This window comes from Pristiophorus japonicus, chromosome 17 (genome assembly GCF_044704955.1).
Source record: "Pristiophorus japonicus isolate sPriJap1 chromosome 17, sPriJap1.hap1, whole genome shotgun sequence".
NCBI classification, from domain to species: Eukaryota; Metazoa; Chordata; class Chondrichthyes; family Pristiophoridae; genus Pristiophorus; species Pristiophorus japonicus.
In genome coordinates this window covers 14,725,801-14,744,420 of record NC_091993.1, presented here as the reverse complement: position 1 = coordinate 14,744,420, position 18,620 = coordinate 14,725,801, and the positions used below count along the sequence as shown (strand labels likewise).

The window sequence follows — 18,620 nt, the reverse complement described above, 5'->3', positions numbered from 1 at the left end:
TCCAATTGGCAAATGCTAGCACAAGTCTGCGAGGATAGTATCCACATACACATTGAACAACTGATAGATTATTTGGACACCCGAGTATGTGAATTATTGTAAATGCTAACTTGAAGTGTTTGGAAGCAAGATTTCTTTCAAGGAACATCTCAAGTCTCGCTACAACGTCCCCATCTGATGGCAGGTTAATAATACCCACAGCTCTGTCGACTAGCCACAAAGTGGTAACTAATCTCCCCCAGTGATGTTTGGAGGACATGGAGCACCCCATTATTATACAGCACTGGAACTTCAACACTGCAGAGAAGATTTCAATTGATTCTCTATACTCAAGATGTGTAGCAATCGGCTAATTACAAATAACTCCCCACTACTTAAAGGCAGCAACAGCACATGTTGTGCAAAACTATTTTATTTACAAAAATGGCACAGTGACTGCACAGTCTATGCTCATGCACATTTCAATCACCTTGAATATACAACAGCCCTAACCTACCAATCTTTAGTGAATACCATTCAGAACTGCTAGGAGGCACAAGTAGTTATAAATTGAAGTACATCCAGGAGGGCTATATCGGAGTGGACAAATATTGTCCAATTAACACAAACATTTAAATAGGTTTAAAGCTCTTTAAGCTTCTCAAGACTAGTTGAGGAATGGGCAGCTATCCTGGTTTTCAAACATGCTCTATGCATTTTTGTGTTAACATCCAGAAGGATTGTTAGTTGCAATATTGAGATTAGTCATATGCAAGAACGCAGAAAAAAAAACATGGAAAAAGAAAAACAATCAAGGCTTACCTAATTCAATCCAGTAGCTTTATACTAATTTATGGGAAACTGGAAACAGTAAAAATGTAAAATACTTAATGTCACTACTTCTTGGGACTGCTTCTACATGAAGTTACTATATGTACATATTTGTGCCTCAGTATTGTAGTCCACTACTTCCTACTTTTAACATCAAAGTCCTTGTCATCAGTGCATGGTGTATAGTTTATGAAATCCCAGGCTGGTCCTCAGTCTGTGTTTACAGGACTTTCTTGCAGCAACAGCATAGTACTGTAGTTATCTGTCAAGCGGTCAGTCATGTTGATGTAATGGTACAAGAAAAAAGCTAAAACACAGGAATGAATAGCAAGAAAGAGGAATGGCAAGAGTTTTATGCATTCTTCATGGAGGTATCAGACAGCCAATTTGCTAGCAACAAGAGAAGGTTTTCTCTGAGGCAGGTCTTGCGGAGTGGGAATGTGTTCCCCAGTCACTTGGTTCTTGTCTGCTCCACTGTTTGGCAGCTGCTTGTTCTTGATCTTAGCTTTAGCCATATTGTAATCTCCTGAATCAAAGTACTTTGGCTGCAACATAAACAAAATTAGTTCACACTGAAGCAATCATTCCATTTTAAAAACATGATCATAATTACTGTTACAAGTTGAGCTTTTGATAGTCAATTTGCAATACCCCACCCTCAACAATTATAGCGCAAGGTTTTGTACTGCAAAACACCCTATTGCAATCAGCTTTTACAGAACAGACTTCAATTAAAATGCTGCACATACATGCAAAGAGAGACAGGTGAAAGAGAAGACAAGAAAAATACATTTGTTTATATAGCCCCTCGTATACAGTGCATCTGAAACTACAACCATCAAATGACTTGTGTTTGAAGTGCAGTCAGTTATATCGGCAAACAGGATAGGAAGAATCTGGAGTTGTTGTATTAGAAACAATATAATCACTTGTGTGTAAAGATTAGCAGTACATCATCAAAATATAAAGAGAAGTGATCCAATCACAATCCCTTTGGATTAAGTTGAGGCAGAGTAAAGGATCGGTCACATTACTGATCACATATTGTAGACCAGGAAATAGAGGCTAACATTTTACACAAATTAGTGACATCAACAGTTCCAGTTTCATTTACCGAAACTGGGATAGTCAAAGTGCTTGGTTGTGAAAAGGAAAGATATTTTACATTAGTGTTCAGCATTATTTGCCATAACATTGCTGTAGTAAGCAAGAAGCATTGCTTGTACTGGTTCGGGTAATGAATCATAGCAAACAGGAGAGAACAGTAAGCACAACATAATTAGGTTAATAGAAGGAAAAGAAAAAAAGGTGGAAGGCAAGGGAACATGACTGGGAAAAAAATAATCGAGAGGGAAGATGGATCTTGTCCAGGTTAAAATTGAGAGGAAATCTAGCAAACAGAACCAGAGCTCAGCAGGGGAATATTCAAATTGGAGTTGGACGGGAACAAATCAAGTGCATCCAGTAAGAGCATACAATAAGCTGGGGCCCCATGGATGGAAGGGGCTGTTAAAAGCAAAACCCCAAAATTAAAAAGCATTGATTACAGGGCATGTAAAAATGAATGGCAAATATTAAAGCTCCAAAAAGGTAGCTAAGGGAGAGAGAAAATTAGCAAATAAATAGTACAGTATGATCAAAATTTTTTTTATTTAGACACATTAGCAGTAAGAGATGCAAGTTTTAGTGTTAAATGAAGAAATGGCTTAGTTTTCAGAGGAAGTGGATATTGTAATGTAGAACTGAAGGTGGGTTATTCAAAGACAAATTTATTCAAACTGAAAGATAAATGAACAACAGGATTTACATCCAAAGATCTCGAAGGAAGCTAGAGAAGAGTCTCTGACAATTTTCCAAAATTCTTTGAAAAGGAAAATTGTGCCAGAGAACTCAAGGGTGGCAACACCCCTATTCAAAAAGAAATGGTGATTATAAGCCTTGCTTCTGTTGGTAAGCTAGAGTAAAAGAAGATAAAGTTACTAAGTACATGCTAAATGGTAATTCTGTAGTTCTGAGCACTCCAAGATGCAACAGAAGTGGAAAAATGCAAGTGTAGATTCACTAAGATGTCACCAGCAATGAGGAGTTAGTTTTGCAGTGATTGAGAAGTAAGGGTCTCAAACGCTCTCCTCCCCCGTCAAGCTGAGAAGCTGAATAGATGAAAGGTCTTCAAGGTGAGGGAAGACGACATACTGTTTCCAAAGGTGAGAGACAAGACAGTAAATGAGAAGGCACAACTTCAAGTTAACCACAAAAAATTAAAGGAGGTTAGAAAAAAAGTGTTAAGTGATTAAAATATGGACCACCACTACATAGGAATTAGACAATGGAAAATGGGGAATACCAACAGGTACTATTTTTCCTGGTCCTACTAACATTTATTCTGTGCCCCGGGAAAGTCAAAGGACCCGAGTTTGGTGAAAGCTAAGTTCCGCCCAAAGGACTGCTAAGATCCTGACGGTACTTTGGGCAGAAGTTTCATGAAAAAATGTGGGAAAGACTGCCTGGCGGGCAAAAATGGGCCTTGCACGCGAATTCTGGGCGGCAGCAGTTCCTATTCTGGGCAGCAAATGCAATCCTTGGCAAAGTACCGCCATGGATTTAGTCGGGTCCAGGGAGGGGGGAAAACTGATCAAATAAAAAATGTTCAAAACAAAAAAGATAACCACCAGAAATCCTTCAGGGGACCCCATCGACCTAAATCCCTGCAAAAGAAAAGTGGACTAACCTTTCTTTGCAGGTCTTCGTACTTACCACTGAGGTAAGACCTGCCTCCATGCGGCAGGCTTTGCCCATGCTGGAGCGGAGGACCGCCTGGACCAAACTGGCAACACAGTGGTGGGAGGACTCTTGTGGGCATTGCACGCAAACGGTACCCCGCCGGCAGGAGGACTCCACCAAACTCACTTGGCAGGGAAAGCGCCCAGAAACCAGGGCGACCGCTGTGCAGTGGACGGCAAGTCCACCAATTTCGGGCCCAAAATTTCTCCAAAGCACAAACCAAATGTTAGAACCAGGACCAACAGTTCCTTCAAATGGACCATTTGGCAGTCCTAAAAATAAGTATTTCCTTGGGTAGAGAGGTGTCAGCTATTAGATGCAGGATTTAGTCCTTTTAACATTGTTCCAACACATATGGAAAATGAATATTATTGCTGATCGTTCAATTACCAGTAGACAGCAGGCGAAGCAGAGTTCTGACAGCCCAGAAGGACCTTCATCTTTGAAGCCAGGCATCAGCATCAAGCCAAGGTTGTGTCAGACAGATCAGCATCACTTGAATGCAATCCCAGCAGAGACACCAGTGTTATTCTGCTGGATTTAGCACTCAGAAGATCTTGGTGCATGTGTCCTTACTGCCTGCAATGTTCTGCTGCCCAAGCACCTAACTTTGAATTGTCAGGAGACAATTGTTTTATTGTTATAAGGTGCTCAAACCATTTAGTGTGCCTTTGCACGGTGCTGGAGTTATACCAATGATAAGAATCACTAAAAATCATTTTTAAAAATTCTGGAAAACAAAGAACTACAGAATTTAGAAAAGAAACTGTTAAGACAGATACAACAGCACAGCTACCAATAGGAGAAAAAAAACAAGAACACAGCTCCTTGTATATAGGGCTAAGCAGAGATCCTAGTGAAAAGGAATTGCAAACCCTAATGTCCTGTCTTTGATGGCAGAGGTCACTCAAAGATTCATGTTCTCCAATAACCTCAGTTCAACAGATTCGCACTTAAATAAAGTGCTTGCTATCTCGTCAACTGTGCACCAAGAACTTGCACTCCAATAACCATATGGCTTTAAAGACATTCATATTCGATATATGGTTAAAAATACTATAATTGGGTAATATGTGCAAAAGTATATAAAAAGCATTTAACACTAGATCGCAAAAATCTGAGTGCACCCACAAGGTTCAACAGTTATAGTAAAATTACTTCCAACAAATACTTACATCCTTCTGTAGTCGTTTCCTCAAAAAATCTGACCCACCAGGCTTCTGTCCTAACTTTGGATACTTTAACTTCAACTTTGCTTCCTCCGCCTTTTCAGGACTGATTACGGTGTCATCCATTTCCTGAAAAGTCAGTAAGATCAGGAAACTCGAGGATAATATATAATTCAAACATCATTTGATCATAACTCTTACTGAAATTGTTCAGTAGCTGATCAACATTGAAACATTCAGTATGTTTTACTGCCATCATGCTACTGGCATTTAAAGAACAAACTTCAGGGATCCCATAGAATTATGAATTCTAGTAACAATACTGTACCAGGTGGAAAAAACTGAAATAGCTGCAATTCAAAGATTAAGATGTTCAGTCACAAAGTAAACCAGTTACAAAGATTTGATAAATCAAACTACGGACTTCGTTTTGGTGAGGGGTGGGATGGAAAGTAGCAAGTTCAATATATACATGTCCCTATTTCCCTCCTCCTATCTTACGGATTCTATACCATCTGATTCTACATCCATTACTAGGACATCAGGATTTACAAGTTCACTACATAACCTTATGTTCTGTTTTTCACATAACCTTCAGCAAATTGGTCTCATCTTCCTCCGCATTAGCTGGAGAAAGACTCATAGCGAGCTTGCTTGCTCTGATCACTGCACTGCACGCTGCCTAGAAAACTGGGTCAAACTGCAGCTGGATGGGAACAAGCTGCGAGTCTTGCTTAGTAAGCCCGCATCTAAAATGACAGCTCTGGCGAGGTAGCAGCTGTGCTATTGTATCAGCTTGAAGTTTAATTTTTAACATACAGAAGTGGCAGTGCATGCAGCAACATTTTGATTCTGCCAGTAATTGGGGCATTCTGCACAGACCATTTCAATGTTACCAAACTGATCTTCAGGCGTCCTAAAATAAGGGAGTAGGAACATAGGTTCAAATGTAATTGAAAGTGTAAAAAAAAATCAAACTAAATAAAAGGAGTTCAGCTTAGAATGTCACTCAAATGACAGTTTACAAAGATAACTGTCCTATAAGTGGCTCCAAGTATCAAATTTTAATTAATACAGCACAAATTAAATCTGGTTACAAAACAGAAAACAGTCGTCGTTAAAGGCAATGGCCCCTGTAATTTCTTTTCTTGCACGGGCCCCGTTAACTAACTGCGCGGCCCATTCCATTTTTCACGCATGCGTGGTTATTGCCATTGAAAAGCTGGTGAGTGGCCTGCGCAGGTCTTCCTGACTGCTGCGCAGCCATGTAGCTTAGCGGGAACCTTGGTTACGGGTAGTTACTCAGACTGGCAAAGGTGGGAAGTGGTGTTCCACAGGGATTCATCACCATTGGCGATCCTCGAAACGAGGATGACTTGCTTCCACACCAAAAAAAAAGGATGAGTTCACAGGTGTTTTGAAAGAAGAACTCGAACTACATCCTCAAGAGTGGAAGATGCCTGTGCGTGGATTTTTTTTTTTTTTTTAAACATGTGGTGGCCGTTGCACACCAGCCACCAGTCTACAGGGATTGATGCTGACACCACTGCACCATTTATATGATTGATTTCCGAGTCCAAATCAAAGTACATCATCAAAATTTGCAGGCGATACCAAATTGGGGGTATAGTTAATACTGAGGAAGACTGCGACAAAATACAAGACGACAAACTTGGAGAATGGCCATGCAAATAGCAAATTAATTTCAATATAAACAAGTGTGATGTGGTGTATTTTGGTAGGAGGAATAAAGGGGCCAGCTACTCCATGGAAAATAAGAGTCTACATTTTTTTTTAAAAAAAGGGACAATAATACAATTAATTGGCACGTGGAACATTATGGGTTAATAAGTGAAATCCAGCACGGATTTGTTAAAGGCAAATTGCGTTTGACTAACTTGATTGAGTTGTGTGTGCAACAAGCGAGGGTTGATGATGTTAGTGCAGCTTATGTATATGGACTTCATAAAGTGTTTGATAAAGTACCATATAATAGACTAGTTAACAAAATTGAAACCCATGGGATTAAAGGGCAGTGGCTGTGTGGATACGAAGCTGGATAAGGGACAGAAAGCAGAGTGCAGAGGTGGACCCGGCATTCGGCACGGCCCCAATCTGTAAGGAACACGAGAGACAGGTCAGGGCCTTAAAAGAGCATGGAGGCATGCCACTACAGGACATAGCGCATGCTGCTGGCTGCAGGAGGGCGACAGCTGTGAAGAGGGTGACATCACCCAACTCCAGGTCGCTGATTGGAGCACGGGCAGGTACAGCAGGAGCGGTGAGGTCGGGGCGAAGAGTTCGTAGACCAACATGATCAGGGCCCAGGAGAGGCGTGAGTTTGGGCCCAGGGGGAGCATGGGCCAGCTCATACTGTGATATGTGCACGCACTAGATCTGTGCAGCAGAGCTGGTTTCCAGTCATCTTGGTTAATCCTTGCCACTGGACCAAGACCTAGCTCTGTCAAGCCCATGTGGTGGCTGATGTGCAACGGCCACCACACGTTAAAAAAATCCACGCACAGGCATCTTCCATCCTTCAAGATGTAGTTCGGGACCGGGAATATTAGGTCCTTCATTGAAGCACGTGAATGCACCCCTTTTTAATGTGGAAGCAAGTCATCCTCGATGCGAGGGACTGCCTATGATGATGATGATGGAGTGGTGAGCAATTGTTTTTCAGACTAGAGGGAAGTATGAGAGGTGTCTCCCAGGGGCCAGTGTTGGGGCCAGTGTTGGGGCCAGGTTTGCAGATGACACGAAACTTGGAAAACGTAGTAAACAGCAAGGAGGATGTAGACTGACTGATGAAATGGGCAGATACATGGCAGATGAAATTTAACACAGAAAAGATATGAAGTGAATCACTTTGGTAGGAAGCATTACAAGTTGAATGGTACAATTTTAAAGGAGCTGCAGGGAGAGAGAGACCTGGGAGTGCACACAAGAGGCTTTGAAGGCTGATAAAAAAAAGCAGTGTACAAAGGCAAGGAAGCATGGTAAATCTTCATAAAATACTGGTTAGGCTCCAGCTAGAGTGTGGTGTTCAATTCTGGGCAGTATACTTTAGGAAGGACATTAAGACATTAGAAGAGATTGACTAAAATGGTATCAGGGATGAAAGACTTCAGATAAGTGGAGGGATGAGAGAAACTGGGGTTCGCCTTGGAGCAGAGGAGAAGGGGAGATTTGATAGTGTTGAAAATATGAAGGGTTTTGATCGAGTAAGCGGTTTTCAGTGGCGGAAGGGTTGGTAACCACAGTCCACAGATTTAAGGTAATTGGCAAAAGAACCAGAGGCAATCAGAGGATAAAATATAATAAGCACAAGTAATGAAGATCTGGAAGGCATTGCCTGAAAAAGTGTTAGAAGCAAATTAATAACTTTCAAAAAGGGAATTTGATAAATACTTGGAGGGAAAGTTTGCAAGGCAATGGGGAAAGAGCAGGGAAGTCGGACTAATTAGAGCTCTTTCAAAGAGCAGATACGGGCACAATGGGCTGCATGGTCTCCTTCTGTGCTGTATCATTGTATGATTCTAAATGGGATAGAGATCCACAAATTGTTAAAAGTATTAACGCAGGTTAACAAAGCTATAAAAAATGCAAATAAAGCAGTGGGGTTCATTTCTAGAGAAATAGATTTCAAAAGCAGAGCTGTTGTGTTAAACTTGTATAGCACCTTAGTTGGACCGCACTTGGAAAACTGTGCACAGTTCTGGCCTCCACATTATCGGAAGGATATAGAGGCATTGGAATAAGTGCAAAAAAGATTTCCAAGGATGCTACCAGAACTGAGAGGGTACAACAATCAGGAAATATTGAACAGACTGCAGCTCTTTACTCCAGAAAAAAGACTGAAAGGTGACCCAATAAAGGTCTTTAAAATTATGAAGGGTTTCAATGGGGTAGATGTAGAGAAGATCTTTCCACTTATGGTAGAGTCCAAAACTAAGGGCCGTAAATAAAAGATAGTCACTAATAAATCCAATAAGGATGTCAGGAGAAACTTGTTCACCCAGAGTGGAACTTGCTGCATGTAGTGGTCGAGGCAAATAGCATAGATGCCTTTAAGGGGAAAATAGACAAGAACACAAGTGAGAAAGAAATAGAAGGGTCTGTTGTCAGGGCGAGGTGAAGTAAGGCGAGAGGAGGCAAGGCGAGAGGAGGCTTGTGTGGAACACAAATACCAGCATAGACCTGTTGGGTCCAATGACTTGTTTCTGTGCTGTAAAATTCTATGCAGACAGCATTAATATCAATAGAAATGCCATCAAAGCAACATTAATTTTTGTGTAACACTAAACACTGTACAATTACATTAAGCAACAGAATACATTCTTTAATTTGCCCCATTCAGGATGGTGATAGTAACAAAGCAAGGAGGTTATATTCACCCTATAACTAGTGTCAGGCCAAAAAGTGATTTAATATCACACCAACCCTGCAGTTAAAGTGTAATGGCAGCCTGAATGCAGAATTGGGCCCCAACCCAATATAGGGTGAAGAGGAGCAAGAAAATGCAGAGTTAGTCAAAACCACTTCAAATTAGATACTGAACTTAATATGAATGCACCAAGCTAAAATCATTCTCAAATCCCTCACATCCATTTAGTTGGGCTGCAAAAACTTACTATTTATGCACCTACAGAAAACAGCTAATGACTTATGTGAGCAAATATTAGCACCCCTAGTTACCCTCCCTCCACATTTATTGCCAACCCCTAGTTGCCCTTAAGGTAGTGGTGGTGGGTCTTCTTGAACCGCTGCAGTCCATGTGGTTAAGGTGGCTCTCACAATTGTTAGGTGGGGTTTTGACCCAGTGACAATAAAAGGAACTGCAATACATATCCATGTCAGGATGGTGTGAGACTTTGAGGTGGTGGTGTCCCCATGCATTTACTGCCCTTGTCGTTCTAGGTAGTGAAGGTCGTGGGTTTGGGAAGTGCTGCTGAAAATGCCTTGATGGGTTACTGCACTGCTGTGTCAAACCTCATGTTGTTGGAGCTGCTGCCATACTTTGGGGAGTCAGTAGGTAAGCCACGCACCATAGACCTGTTGTAACAGCCACAGCTACTGACTGATCCAAGTTTAGTTTCTTTTCAATGTGACCCCCACCGCCCCCCCTCCCCTCCCCGCCAAGGATGTTGACTGTGGGGAACTCAGCAACGGTAGAGGGGATAATTATGCTCTCTCCAGTTAGAGATGGTCATTGCCTGGTACTTGTGCAGCACACCACTTAGCCCAAGCCTAGATGTTGTGCAAGTCTTGCTGCATGCAGGCATGAATTCTAAGCAATTGCAAATGGAGCTGAACACTATGCAATCATCAGCAAACAGTCCCACTTCTGACCTTATGGAGGGAAGGTCATCGATGAAGCAACTATCGATAGTTAAGCTTGGACGCTGCCCTGAGGAACTCATGCAGCAATATCCTGGGCTGAGATGAATAATCTCCAACCACAACCATCTGTCTTTGCACAGGTATGGCACCAACCACTGGAGAGATGTCCCCTCATCACCATCAACTTCAGTTTTACTAAAACTCCTTGCTGCCACACTCAGTCAAATGCTGCCTTGAAATCAAAGGCAGTCACTCTCACCTCACCAATTCACCTCGTATCTATGTAACAAGGTCTGGAGCAAAGAGATTCTGGCAGAATCAAAACAGAGCATTGGTGAGCAACTACAACTCGATAGCACTGTTGATGACTCCTTCCATCACTTCACTAATGGTTGGAAGTAGGTTGATGGGGCAGCAATTGGTTGAATTTGTTCTGTTCTTGGCAAGTAATCTAAAAATACATAATCATAGAATTTTACAGCACAGGAGGCCATTCGGGCCAGTGTCCGTGCCAGCTGACAAAGGTATCCAGCCCAATCCCACTTTCTAGCTCTTGATCCTTAGCCCTGTAGGTTACTGCACTTCAAGTTCACATCCAAGCACTTGTTAAATGCTATGAGGGTTTCTGCCTCTACCACCCTTTCAGGTAGTGAGTTCCAGATCTCTACCACCCTCTGGGTGAAAAAATCTCTCCTCAAATAAAAAAATCCTGAATTGCTCGTAAAGGTCACGGTAAAATAATAGACTTCAAATGAAAATCCACATGATTCTACAGCAAAGCTACCTTTATAATAGAACACAGGTGGTTGATCACATTGCACGCAGCATCAATGCCTCAGCAAAATCAGGACCTGAAGTTGCAACTGTCCCCTCAGCTCAGCTGATACAGTAAATTTTAAATAAACAATTCGACATATGCAAGCTTTAATGCCTCCAATTAGGGATAGGCTGTGTTGTGCCGCAGGAGACAGACGCAGCAGCACTATTGCAACCTATTACAGATGGCCAGTGTTACCATGGTTAGTGGCAGCACTGGGACACACACACACACTGGGGCCATTCATTCACATATGATCCAACAGCTGCATTTTGCTGGCGCATCATGCACCAAAAGGAGTCCTGGGAAGCTGAACTGGGAGCAAAGCCCCGGCGCAATTGCAATTGCCCCCGGGGAGGATTGAGAGAGAAGCGCAGGTTGACACGAACAGGAGTTGCAATGTGCCGGCTTCCGAGGGACTGCGCAGAATCGGAGCGGCGGCAGTTAGAGCGGGTCTGGCCGGGGGGCGGATGGATGGATGGGGGGGCGGCGGATGGGAGTGGGGTGGGGGATGCGGATGGGAGTGGGGTGGGGGGAGGTGGATTGAAGGGGGGGGCGCGGGGGGAGGTGGATTGAAGGGGGGGGGGGGGGGAGGTGGATTGAAGGGGCGTTGGGGCGGGATTGAAGGGGGGGGGAGGATTGAAGGGGGGGCGGGGAGAGGTGGATTGAAGGGGGGGCGGGGGGAGATATGGATTGAGGGGGGGGGAAGATGGATTGAGGGGGGGGGAAGATGGATTGAGGGGGGGGGAAGATGGATTGAGGGGGGGGGAAGATGGATTGAGGGGGGGGGGGAAGATGGATTGAGGGGGGGGGAAGATGGATTGAGGGGGGGGGAAGATGGATTGAGGGGGGGGGGAGATGGATTGAGGGGGGGGAGATGGATTGAGGGGGGGGAGATGGATTGAGGGGGGGGGGAGATGGATTGAGGGGGGGGGGAGATGGATTGAGGGGGGGGGGAGATGGATTGGGGGGGGGAGGAATGGATTGAGGGGGGGGAGATGGATTGAGGGGGGGCGGGAGATGGATGAGGGGGGGGCGGGAGATGGATTGAGGGGGGGCGGGAGATGGATTGAGGGGCGGAGGAGATGATGAGGGGGGAGATGGATTGAGGGGGGGGCGGGGAGATGGATTGAGGGTGGGGGGCGGGAGATGGATTGAGGGGGGGGCGGGAGATGGATTGAGGGGGGGGCGGGGAGATGGATTGAGGGGGGGGCGGGAGATGGATTGAGGGGGGGCGGGAGATGGATTGAGGGGGGGGCGGGAGATGGATTGAGGGGGGGGCGGGGAGATGGATTGAGGGGGGGGCGGGAGATGGATTGAGGGGGGGGCGGGAGATGGATTGAGGGGGGGGCGGGAGATGGATTGAGGGGGGGGCGGGAGATGGATTGAGGGGGGGGCGGGAGATGGATTGGAGGGGGGGGCGGGAGATGGATTGAGGGGGGGCGGGAGATGGATTGAGGGGGGGGCGGGAGATGGATTGAGGGGGGGGCGGGGAGATGGATTGAGGGGGGGGCGGGAGATGGATTGAGGGGGGGCGGGAGATGGATTGAGGGGGGGGGGGCGGGAGATGGATTGAGGGGGGGGCGGGAGATGGATTGAGGGGGGGGCGGGAGATGGATTGAGGGGGGGGGGGGCGGGAGATGGATTGAGGGGGGGCGGGAGATGGATTGAGGGGGGGGGCGGGAGATGGATTGAGGGGGGGGCGGGAGATGGATTGAGGGGGGGCGGGAGATGGATTGAGGGGGGGGCGGGAGATGGATTGAGGGGGGGGCGGGAGATGGATTGAGGGGGGGCGGGAGATGGATTGAGGGGGGGCGGGAGATGGATTGAGGGGGGGCGGGGAGATGGATTGAGGGGGGGGCGGGAGATGGATTGAGGGGGGGGCGGGAGATGGATTGAGGGGGGGGCGGGAGATGGATTGAGGGGGGGCGGGAGATGGATTGAGGGGGGGGCGGGAGATGGATTGAGGGGGGGGCGGGAGATGGATTGAGGGGGGGCGGGAGATGGATTGAGGGGGGGGCGGGAGATGGATTGAGGGGGGGGGCGGGAGATGGATTGAGGGGGGGGCGGGAGATGGATTGAGGGGGGGGCGGGAGATGGATTGAGGGGGGGGCGGGAGATGGATTGAGGGGGGGGCGGGAGATGGATTGAGGGGGGGGCGGGAGATGGATTGAGGGGGGGCGGGAGATGGATTGAGGGGGGGCGGGAGATGGATTGAGGGGGGGCGGGAAGGATTGAGGGGGGGCGGGAGATGGATTGAGGGGGGGGCGGGAGATGGATTGAGGGGGGGCGGGAGATGGATTGAGGGGGGCGGGAGATGGATTGAGGGGGGGCGGGAGATGGATTGAGGGGGGGCGGGAGATGGATTGAGGGGGGGGCGGGAGATGGATTGAGGGGGGCGGGAGATGGATTGAGGGGGGGGCGGGAGATGGATTGAGGGGGGGGGCGGGAGATGGATTGAGGGGGGGCGGGAGATGGATTGAGGGGGGGGGCGGGAGATGGATTGAGGGGGGGGCGGGAGATGGATTGAGGGGGGGGGCGGGAGATGGATTGAGGGGGGGGCGGGAGATGGATTGAGGGGGGGGCGGGAGATGGATTGAGGGGGGGCGGGAGATGGATTGAGGGGGGGGGCGGGAGATGGATTGAGGGGGGGCGGGAGATGGATTGAGGGGGGGCGGGAGATGGATTGAGGGGGGGCGGGAGATGGATTGAGGGGGGGGCGGGAGATGGATTGAGGGGGGGGCGGGAGATGGATTGAGGGGGGGGCGGGAGATGGATTGAGGGGGGGGCGGGAGATGGATTGAGGGGGGGCGGGAGATGGATTGAGGGGGGGGCGGGGAGATGGATTGAGGGGGGGGCGGGGAGATGGATTGAGGGGGGGGGCGGGAGATGGATTGAGGGGGGGGCGGGAGATGGATTGAGGGGGGGGCGGGAGATGGATTGAGGGGGGGGCGGGAGATGGATTGAGGGGGGGGCGGGAGATGGATTGAGGGGGGGGCGGGAGATGGATTGAGGGGGGGGCGGGAGATGGATTGAGGGGGGGCGGGGAGATGGATTGAGGGGGGGGCGGGGAGATGGATTGAGGGGGGGGCGGGAGATGGATTGAGGGGGGGGCGGGAGATGGATTGAGGGGGGGAGGCGGGGAGATGGATTGAGGGGGGGGCGGGAGATGGATTGAGGGGGGGCGGGGAGATGGATTGAGGGGGGGGGCGGGAGATGGATTGAGGGGGGGCGGGGAGATGGATTGAGGGGGGGGGCGGGAGATGGATTGAGGGGGGGGCGGGAGATGGATTGAGGGGGGGGGCGGGAGATGGATTGAGGGGGGGGCGGGGGAGATGGATTGAGGGGGGGGCGGGGAGATGGATTGAGGGGGGGGGGGGGGGAGATGGATTGAGGGGGGGGCGGGAGATGGATTGAGGGGGGGGGCGGGAGATGGATTGAGGGGGGGGCGGGAGGGGAGTGATTGAGGGGGGGCGGGGAGATGGATTGAGGGAGGGGGCGGGGAGATGGATTGAGGGGGGGGCGGGAGATGGATTGAGGGGGGGGCGGGAGATGGATTGAGGGGGGGGGGGGAGATGGATTGAGGGGGGGGGCGGGAGATGGATTGAGGGGGGGCGGGAGATGGATTGAGGGGGGGGCGGGGAGATGGATTGAGGGGGGGGCGGGAGATGGATTGAGGGGGGGGGCGGGAGATGGATTGAGGGGGGGGGCGGGAGATGGATTGAGGGGGGGGCGGGAGATGGATTGAGGGGGGGGCGGGAGATGGATTGAGGGGGGGGGGCGGGAGATGGATTGAGGGGGGGGCGGGAGATGGATTGAGGGGGGGGCGGGAGATGGATTGAGGGGGGGGCGGGAGATGGATTGAGGGGGGGGCGGGAGATGGATTGAGGGGGGGGGCGGGAGATGGATTGAGGGGGGGGCGGGAGATGGATTGAGGGGGGGGGCGGGAGATGGATTGAGGGGGGGGCGGGAGATGGATTGAGGGGGGGGCGGGAGATGGATTGAGGGGGGGGCGGGAGATGGATTGAGGGGGGGGCGGGAGATGGATTGAGGGGGGGGCGGGAGATGGATTGAGGGGGGGGCGGGAGATGGATTGAGGGGGGGGCGGGAGATGGATTGAGGGGGGGGCGGGAGATGGATTGAGGGGGGGGCGGGAGATGGATTGAGGGGGGGGCGGGAGATGGATTGAGGGGGGGGCGGGAGATGGATTGAGGGGGGGGCGGGAGATGGATTGAGGGGGGGGCGGGAGATGGATTGAGGGGGGGGCGGGAGATGGATTGAGGGGGGGGCGGGAGATGGATTGAGGGGGGGGCGGGAGATGGATTGAGGGGGGGCGGGAGATGGATTGAGGGGGGGGCGGGAGATGGATTGAGGGGGGGGGCGGGAGATGGATTGAGGGGGGGCGGGAGATGGATTGAGGGGGGGGCGGGAGATGGATTGAGGGGGGGGCGGGAGATGGATTGAGGGGGGGGCGGGAGATGGATTGAGGGGGGGGCGGGAGATGGATTGAGGGGGGGGCGGGGAGATGGATTGAGGGGGGGGGGCGGGAGATGGATTGAGGGGGGGCGGGAGATGGATTGAGGGGGGGCGGGAGATGGATTGAGGGGGGGGCGGGAGATGGATTGAGGGGGGGGGCGGGAGATGGATTGAGGGGGGGGCGGGAGATGGATTGAGGGGGGGGCGGGAGATGGATTGAGGGGGGGGCGGGAGATGGATTGAGGGGGGGGCGGGAGATGGATTGAGGGGGGGGCGGGAGATGGATTGAGGGGGGGCGGGAGATGGATTGAGGGGGGGGGCGGGAGATGGATTGAGGGGGGGGCGGAGATGGATTGAGGGGGGGGGCGGGAGATGGATTGAGGGGGATTGGAGGTGGGGCGGGAGATGGATTGAGGGGGGGGGCGGGAGATGGATTGAGGGGGGGGCGGGAGATGGATTGAGGGGGGGGCGGGAGATGGATTGAGGGGGGGGCGGGAGATGGATTGAGGGGGGGGGGCGGGAGATGGATTGAGGGGGGGGCGGGAGATGGATTGAGGGGGGGGCGGGAGATGGATTGAGGGGGGGGCGGGAGATGGATTGAGGGGGGGGCGGGAGATGGATTGAGGGGGGGGGCGGGAGATGGATTGAGGGGGGGCGGGGAGATGGATTGAGGGGGGGCGGGAGATGGATTGAGGGGGGGCGGGAGATGGATTGAGGGGGGGGCGGGAGATGGATTGAGGGGGGGGCGGGAGATGGATTGAGGGGGGGCGGGAGATGGATTGAGGGGGGGCGGGGAGATGGATTGAGGGGGGGGCGGGAGATGGATTGAGGGGGGGGCGGGAGATGGATTGAGGGGGGGGCGGGAGATGGATTGAGGGGGGGGCGGGAGATGGATTGAGGGGGGGCGGGAGATGGATTGAGGGGGGGGGCGGGAGATGGATTGAGGGGGGGGCGGGAGATGGATTGAGGGGGGGCGGGAGATGGATTGAGGGGGGGGCGGGAGATGGAGATGGATTGAGGGGGGGGCGGGAGATGGATTGAGGGGGGGGCGGGAGATGGATTGAGGGGGGGCGGGAGATGGATTGAGGGGGGGCGGGAGATGGATGAGGGGGGGGCGGGAGATGGATTGAGGGGGGGGCGGGAGATGGATTGAGGGGGGGCGGGAGATGGATTGAGGGGGGGGCGGGAGATGGATTGAGGGGGGGGCGGGAGATGGATTGAGGGGGGGGGCGGGAGATGGATTGAGGGGGGGGCGGGAGATGGATTGAGGGGGGGCGGGAGATGGATTGAGGGGGGGGGCGGGAGATGGATTGAGGGGGGGGGCGGGAGATGGATTGAGGGGGGGCGGGAGATGGATTGAGGGGGGGCGGGAGATGGATTGAGGGGGGGGCGGAGATGGATTGAGGGGGGGGCGGGAGATGGATTGAGGGGGGGGGGGGAGATGGATTGAGGGGGGGGCGGGAGATGGATTGAGGGGGGGGCGGGAGATGGATTGAGGGGGGCGGGAGATGGATTGAGGGGGGGGGCGGGGAGATGGATTGAGGGGGGGGCGGGAGATGGATTGAGGGGGGGGCGGGAGATGGATTGAGGGGGGGGCGGGAGATGGATTGAGGGGGGGGGGCGGGAGATGGATTGAGGGGGGGGCGGGAGATGGATTGAGGGGGGGGGCGGGAGATGGATTGAGGGGGGGGGCGGGAGATGGATTGAGGGGGGGGCGGGGAGATGGATTGAGGGGGGGCGGGGGGAAGATGGATTGAGGGGGGGCGGGGGAGATGGATTGAGGGGGGGCGGGAGATGGATTGAGGGGGGGGCGGGAGATGGATTGAGGGGGGGCGGGATGGATTGAGGGGGGGGGGCGGGGGAGATGGATTGAGGAAGGGGGGCGGGGGGAGATGGATTGAGGGGGGGGCGGGAGATGGATTGAGGGGGGGGCGGGAGATGGATTGAGGGGGGGCGGGAGATGGATTGAGGGGGGGGCGGGAGATGGATTGAGGGGGGGGGGCGGAGATGGATTGAGGGGGGGGGCGGGAGATGGATTGAGGGGGGGATGGCTAGGGGGGGGGGGAGATGGATTGAGGGGGGGGCGGGGAGATGGATTGAGGGGGGGGGCGGGAGATGGATTGAGGGGGGGGCGGGAGATGGATTGAGGGGGGGCGGGAGATGGATTGAGGGGGGGGCGGGAGATGGATTGAGGGGGGGGGCGGGGAGATGGATTGAGGGGGGGGGGCGGGAGATGGATTGAGGGGGGGGGGCGGGAGATGGATTGAGGGGGGGGCGGGGAGATGGATTGAGGGGGGGGCGGGGAGATGGATTGAGGGGGGGGCGGGGAGATGGATTGAGGGGGGGGCGGGAGATGGATTGAGGGGGGGGGCGGGAGATGGATTGAGGGGGGGGGGCGGGAGATGGATTGAGGGGGGGGATGGATTGGGGGGGGGCGGGAGATGGATTGAGGGGGGGGATGGATTGGGGGGGGCCGGGGGGGGAGAGGGATTGAGGGGGGGGCGGGGGGAGATTGATTGAGGGGGGGGCGGGGGAGATTGATTGAGGGGGGGGGCGGGAGATGGGATTGAGGGGGGGCGGGAGATGGATTGAGGGGGGGCGGGGGAAGATGGATTGAGGGGGGGCGGGGGGAAAGATGGATTGAGGGGGGGGCGGGGGAAGATGGATTGAGGGGGGGCGGGGGGGGAAGATGGATTGAGGGGGGGCGGGGGGGGGAGATGGATTGAGGGGGGGGCGGGATGGATTGAGGGGGGGGCGGGATGGATTGAGGGGGGGGCGGGGATGGATTGAGGGGGGGCGGGATGGATTGAGGGGGAGGGCGGGGGGAGATTGATTGAGGGGGGGGCGGGGATGGATTGAGGGGGAGGGGCGGGGGGAGATTGATTGAGGGGGGGCGGGGAGATGGATTGAGGGGGGGGCGGGAGATGGATTTGAGGGGGGGGCGGGAGATGGATTGAGGGGGGGGGCGGGAGATGGATTGAGGGGGGGGCGGGAGATGGATTGAGGGGGGGGCGGGAGATGGATTGAGGGGGGGGCGGGAGATGGATTGAGGGGATGGGATGGCGGGTCAATCCTTCTCCCGCCGGGGTAAAGGGGCCCAGCCTCGCAGCCCGGTGGCCTTCAATCGCCCGAAACCACAGGCCGCTTTTCCTCCCCCGACAATATTTAAAACGATGGCCGCGCCGCCTGCGCTCGGCCGAAGGCCGGGCCGGGGCCGAGGGCCC

General features: G+C 52.8%; 1 protein-coding gene across 1 annotated transcript in view; it reads right to left on the bottom strand.

Moving 5' to 3' along the window:
- Positions 1-394: 394 nt before the first annotated feature.
- The window catches only part of arpp19a (cAMP-regulated phosphoprotein 19a), a 19,509-nt gene continuing 1,283 nt past the window's right edge, over positions 395-18,620 (bottom strand). The window contains exons 2-3 of the mRNA XM_070859319.1: positions 4,767-4,889; positions 395-1,355 (exon numbers count right to left, since the gene is read on the bottom strand). Of these exons, the coding sequence (XP_070715420.1) occupies positions 1,185-1,355; positions 4,767-4,889 (294 nt within the window). The 3' untranslated portion in view covers positions 395-1,184. The remainder of the gene's footprint in view (positions 1,356-4,766; positions 4,890-18,620) is intronic.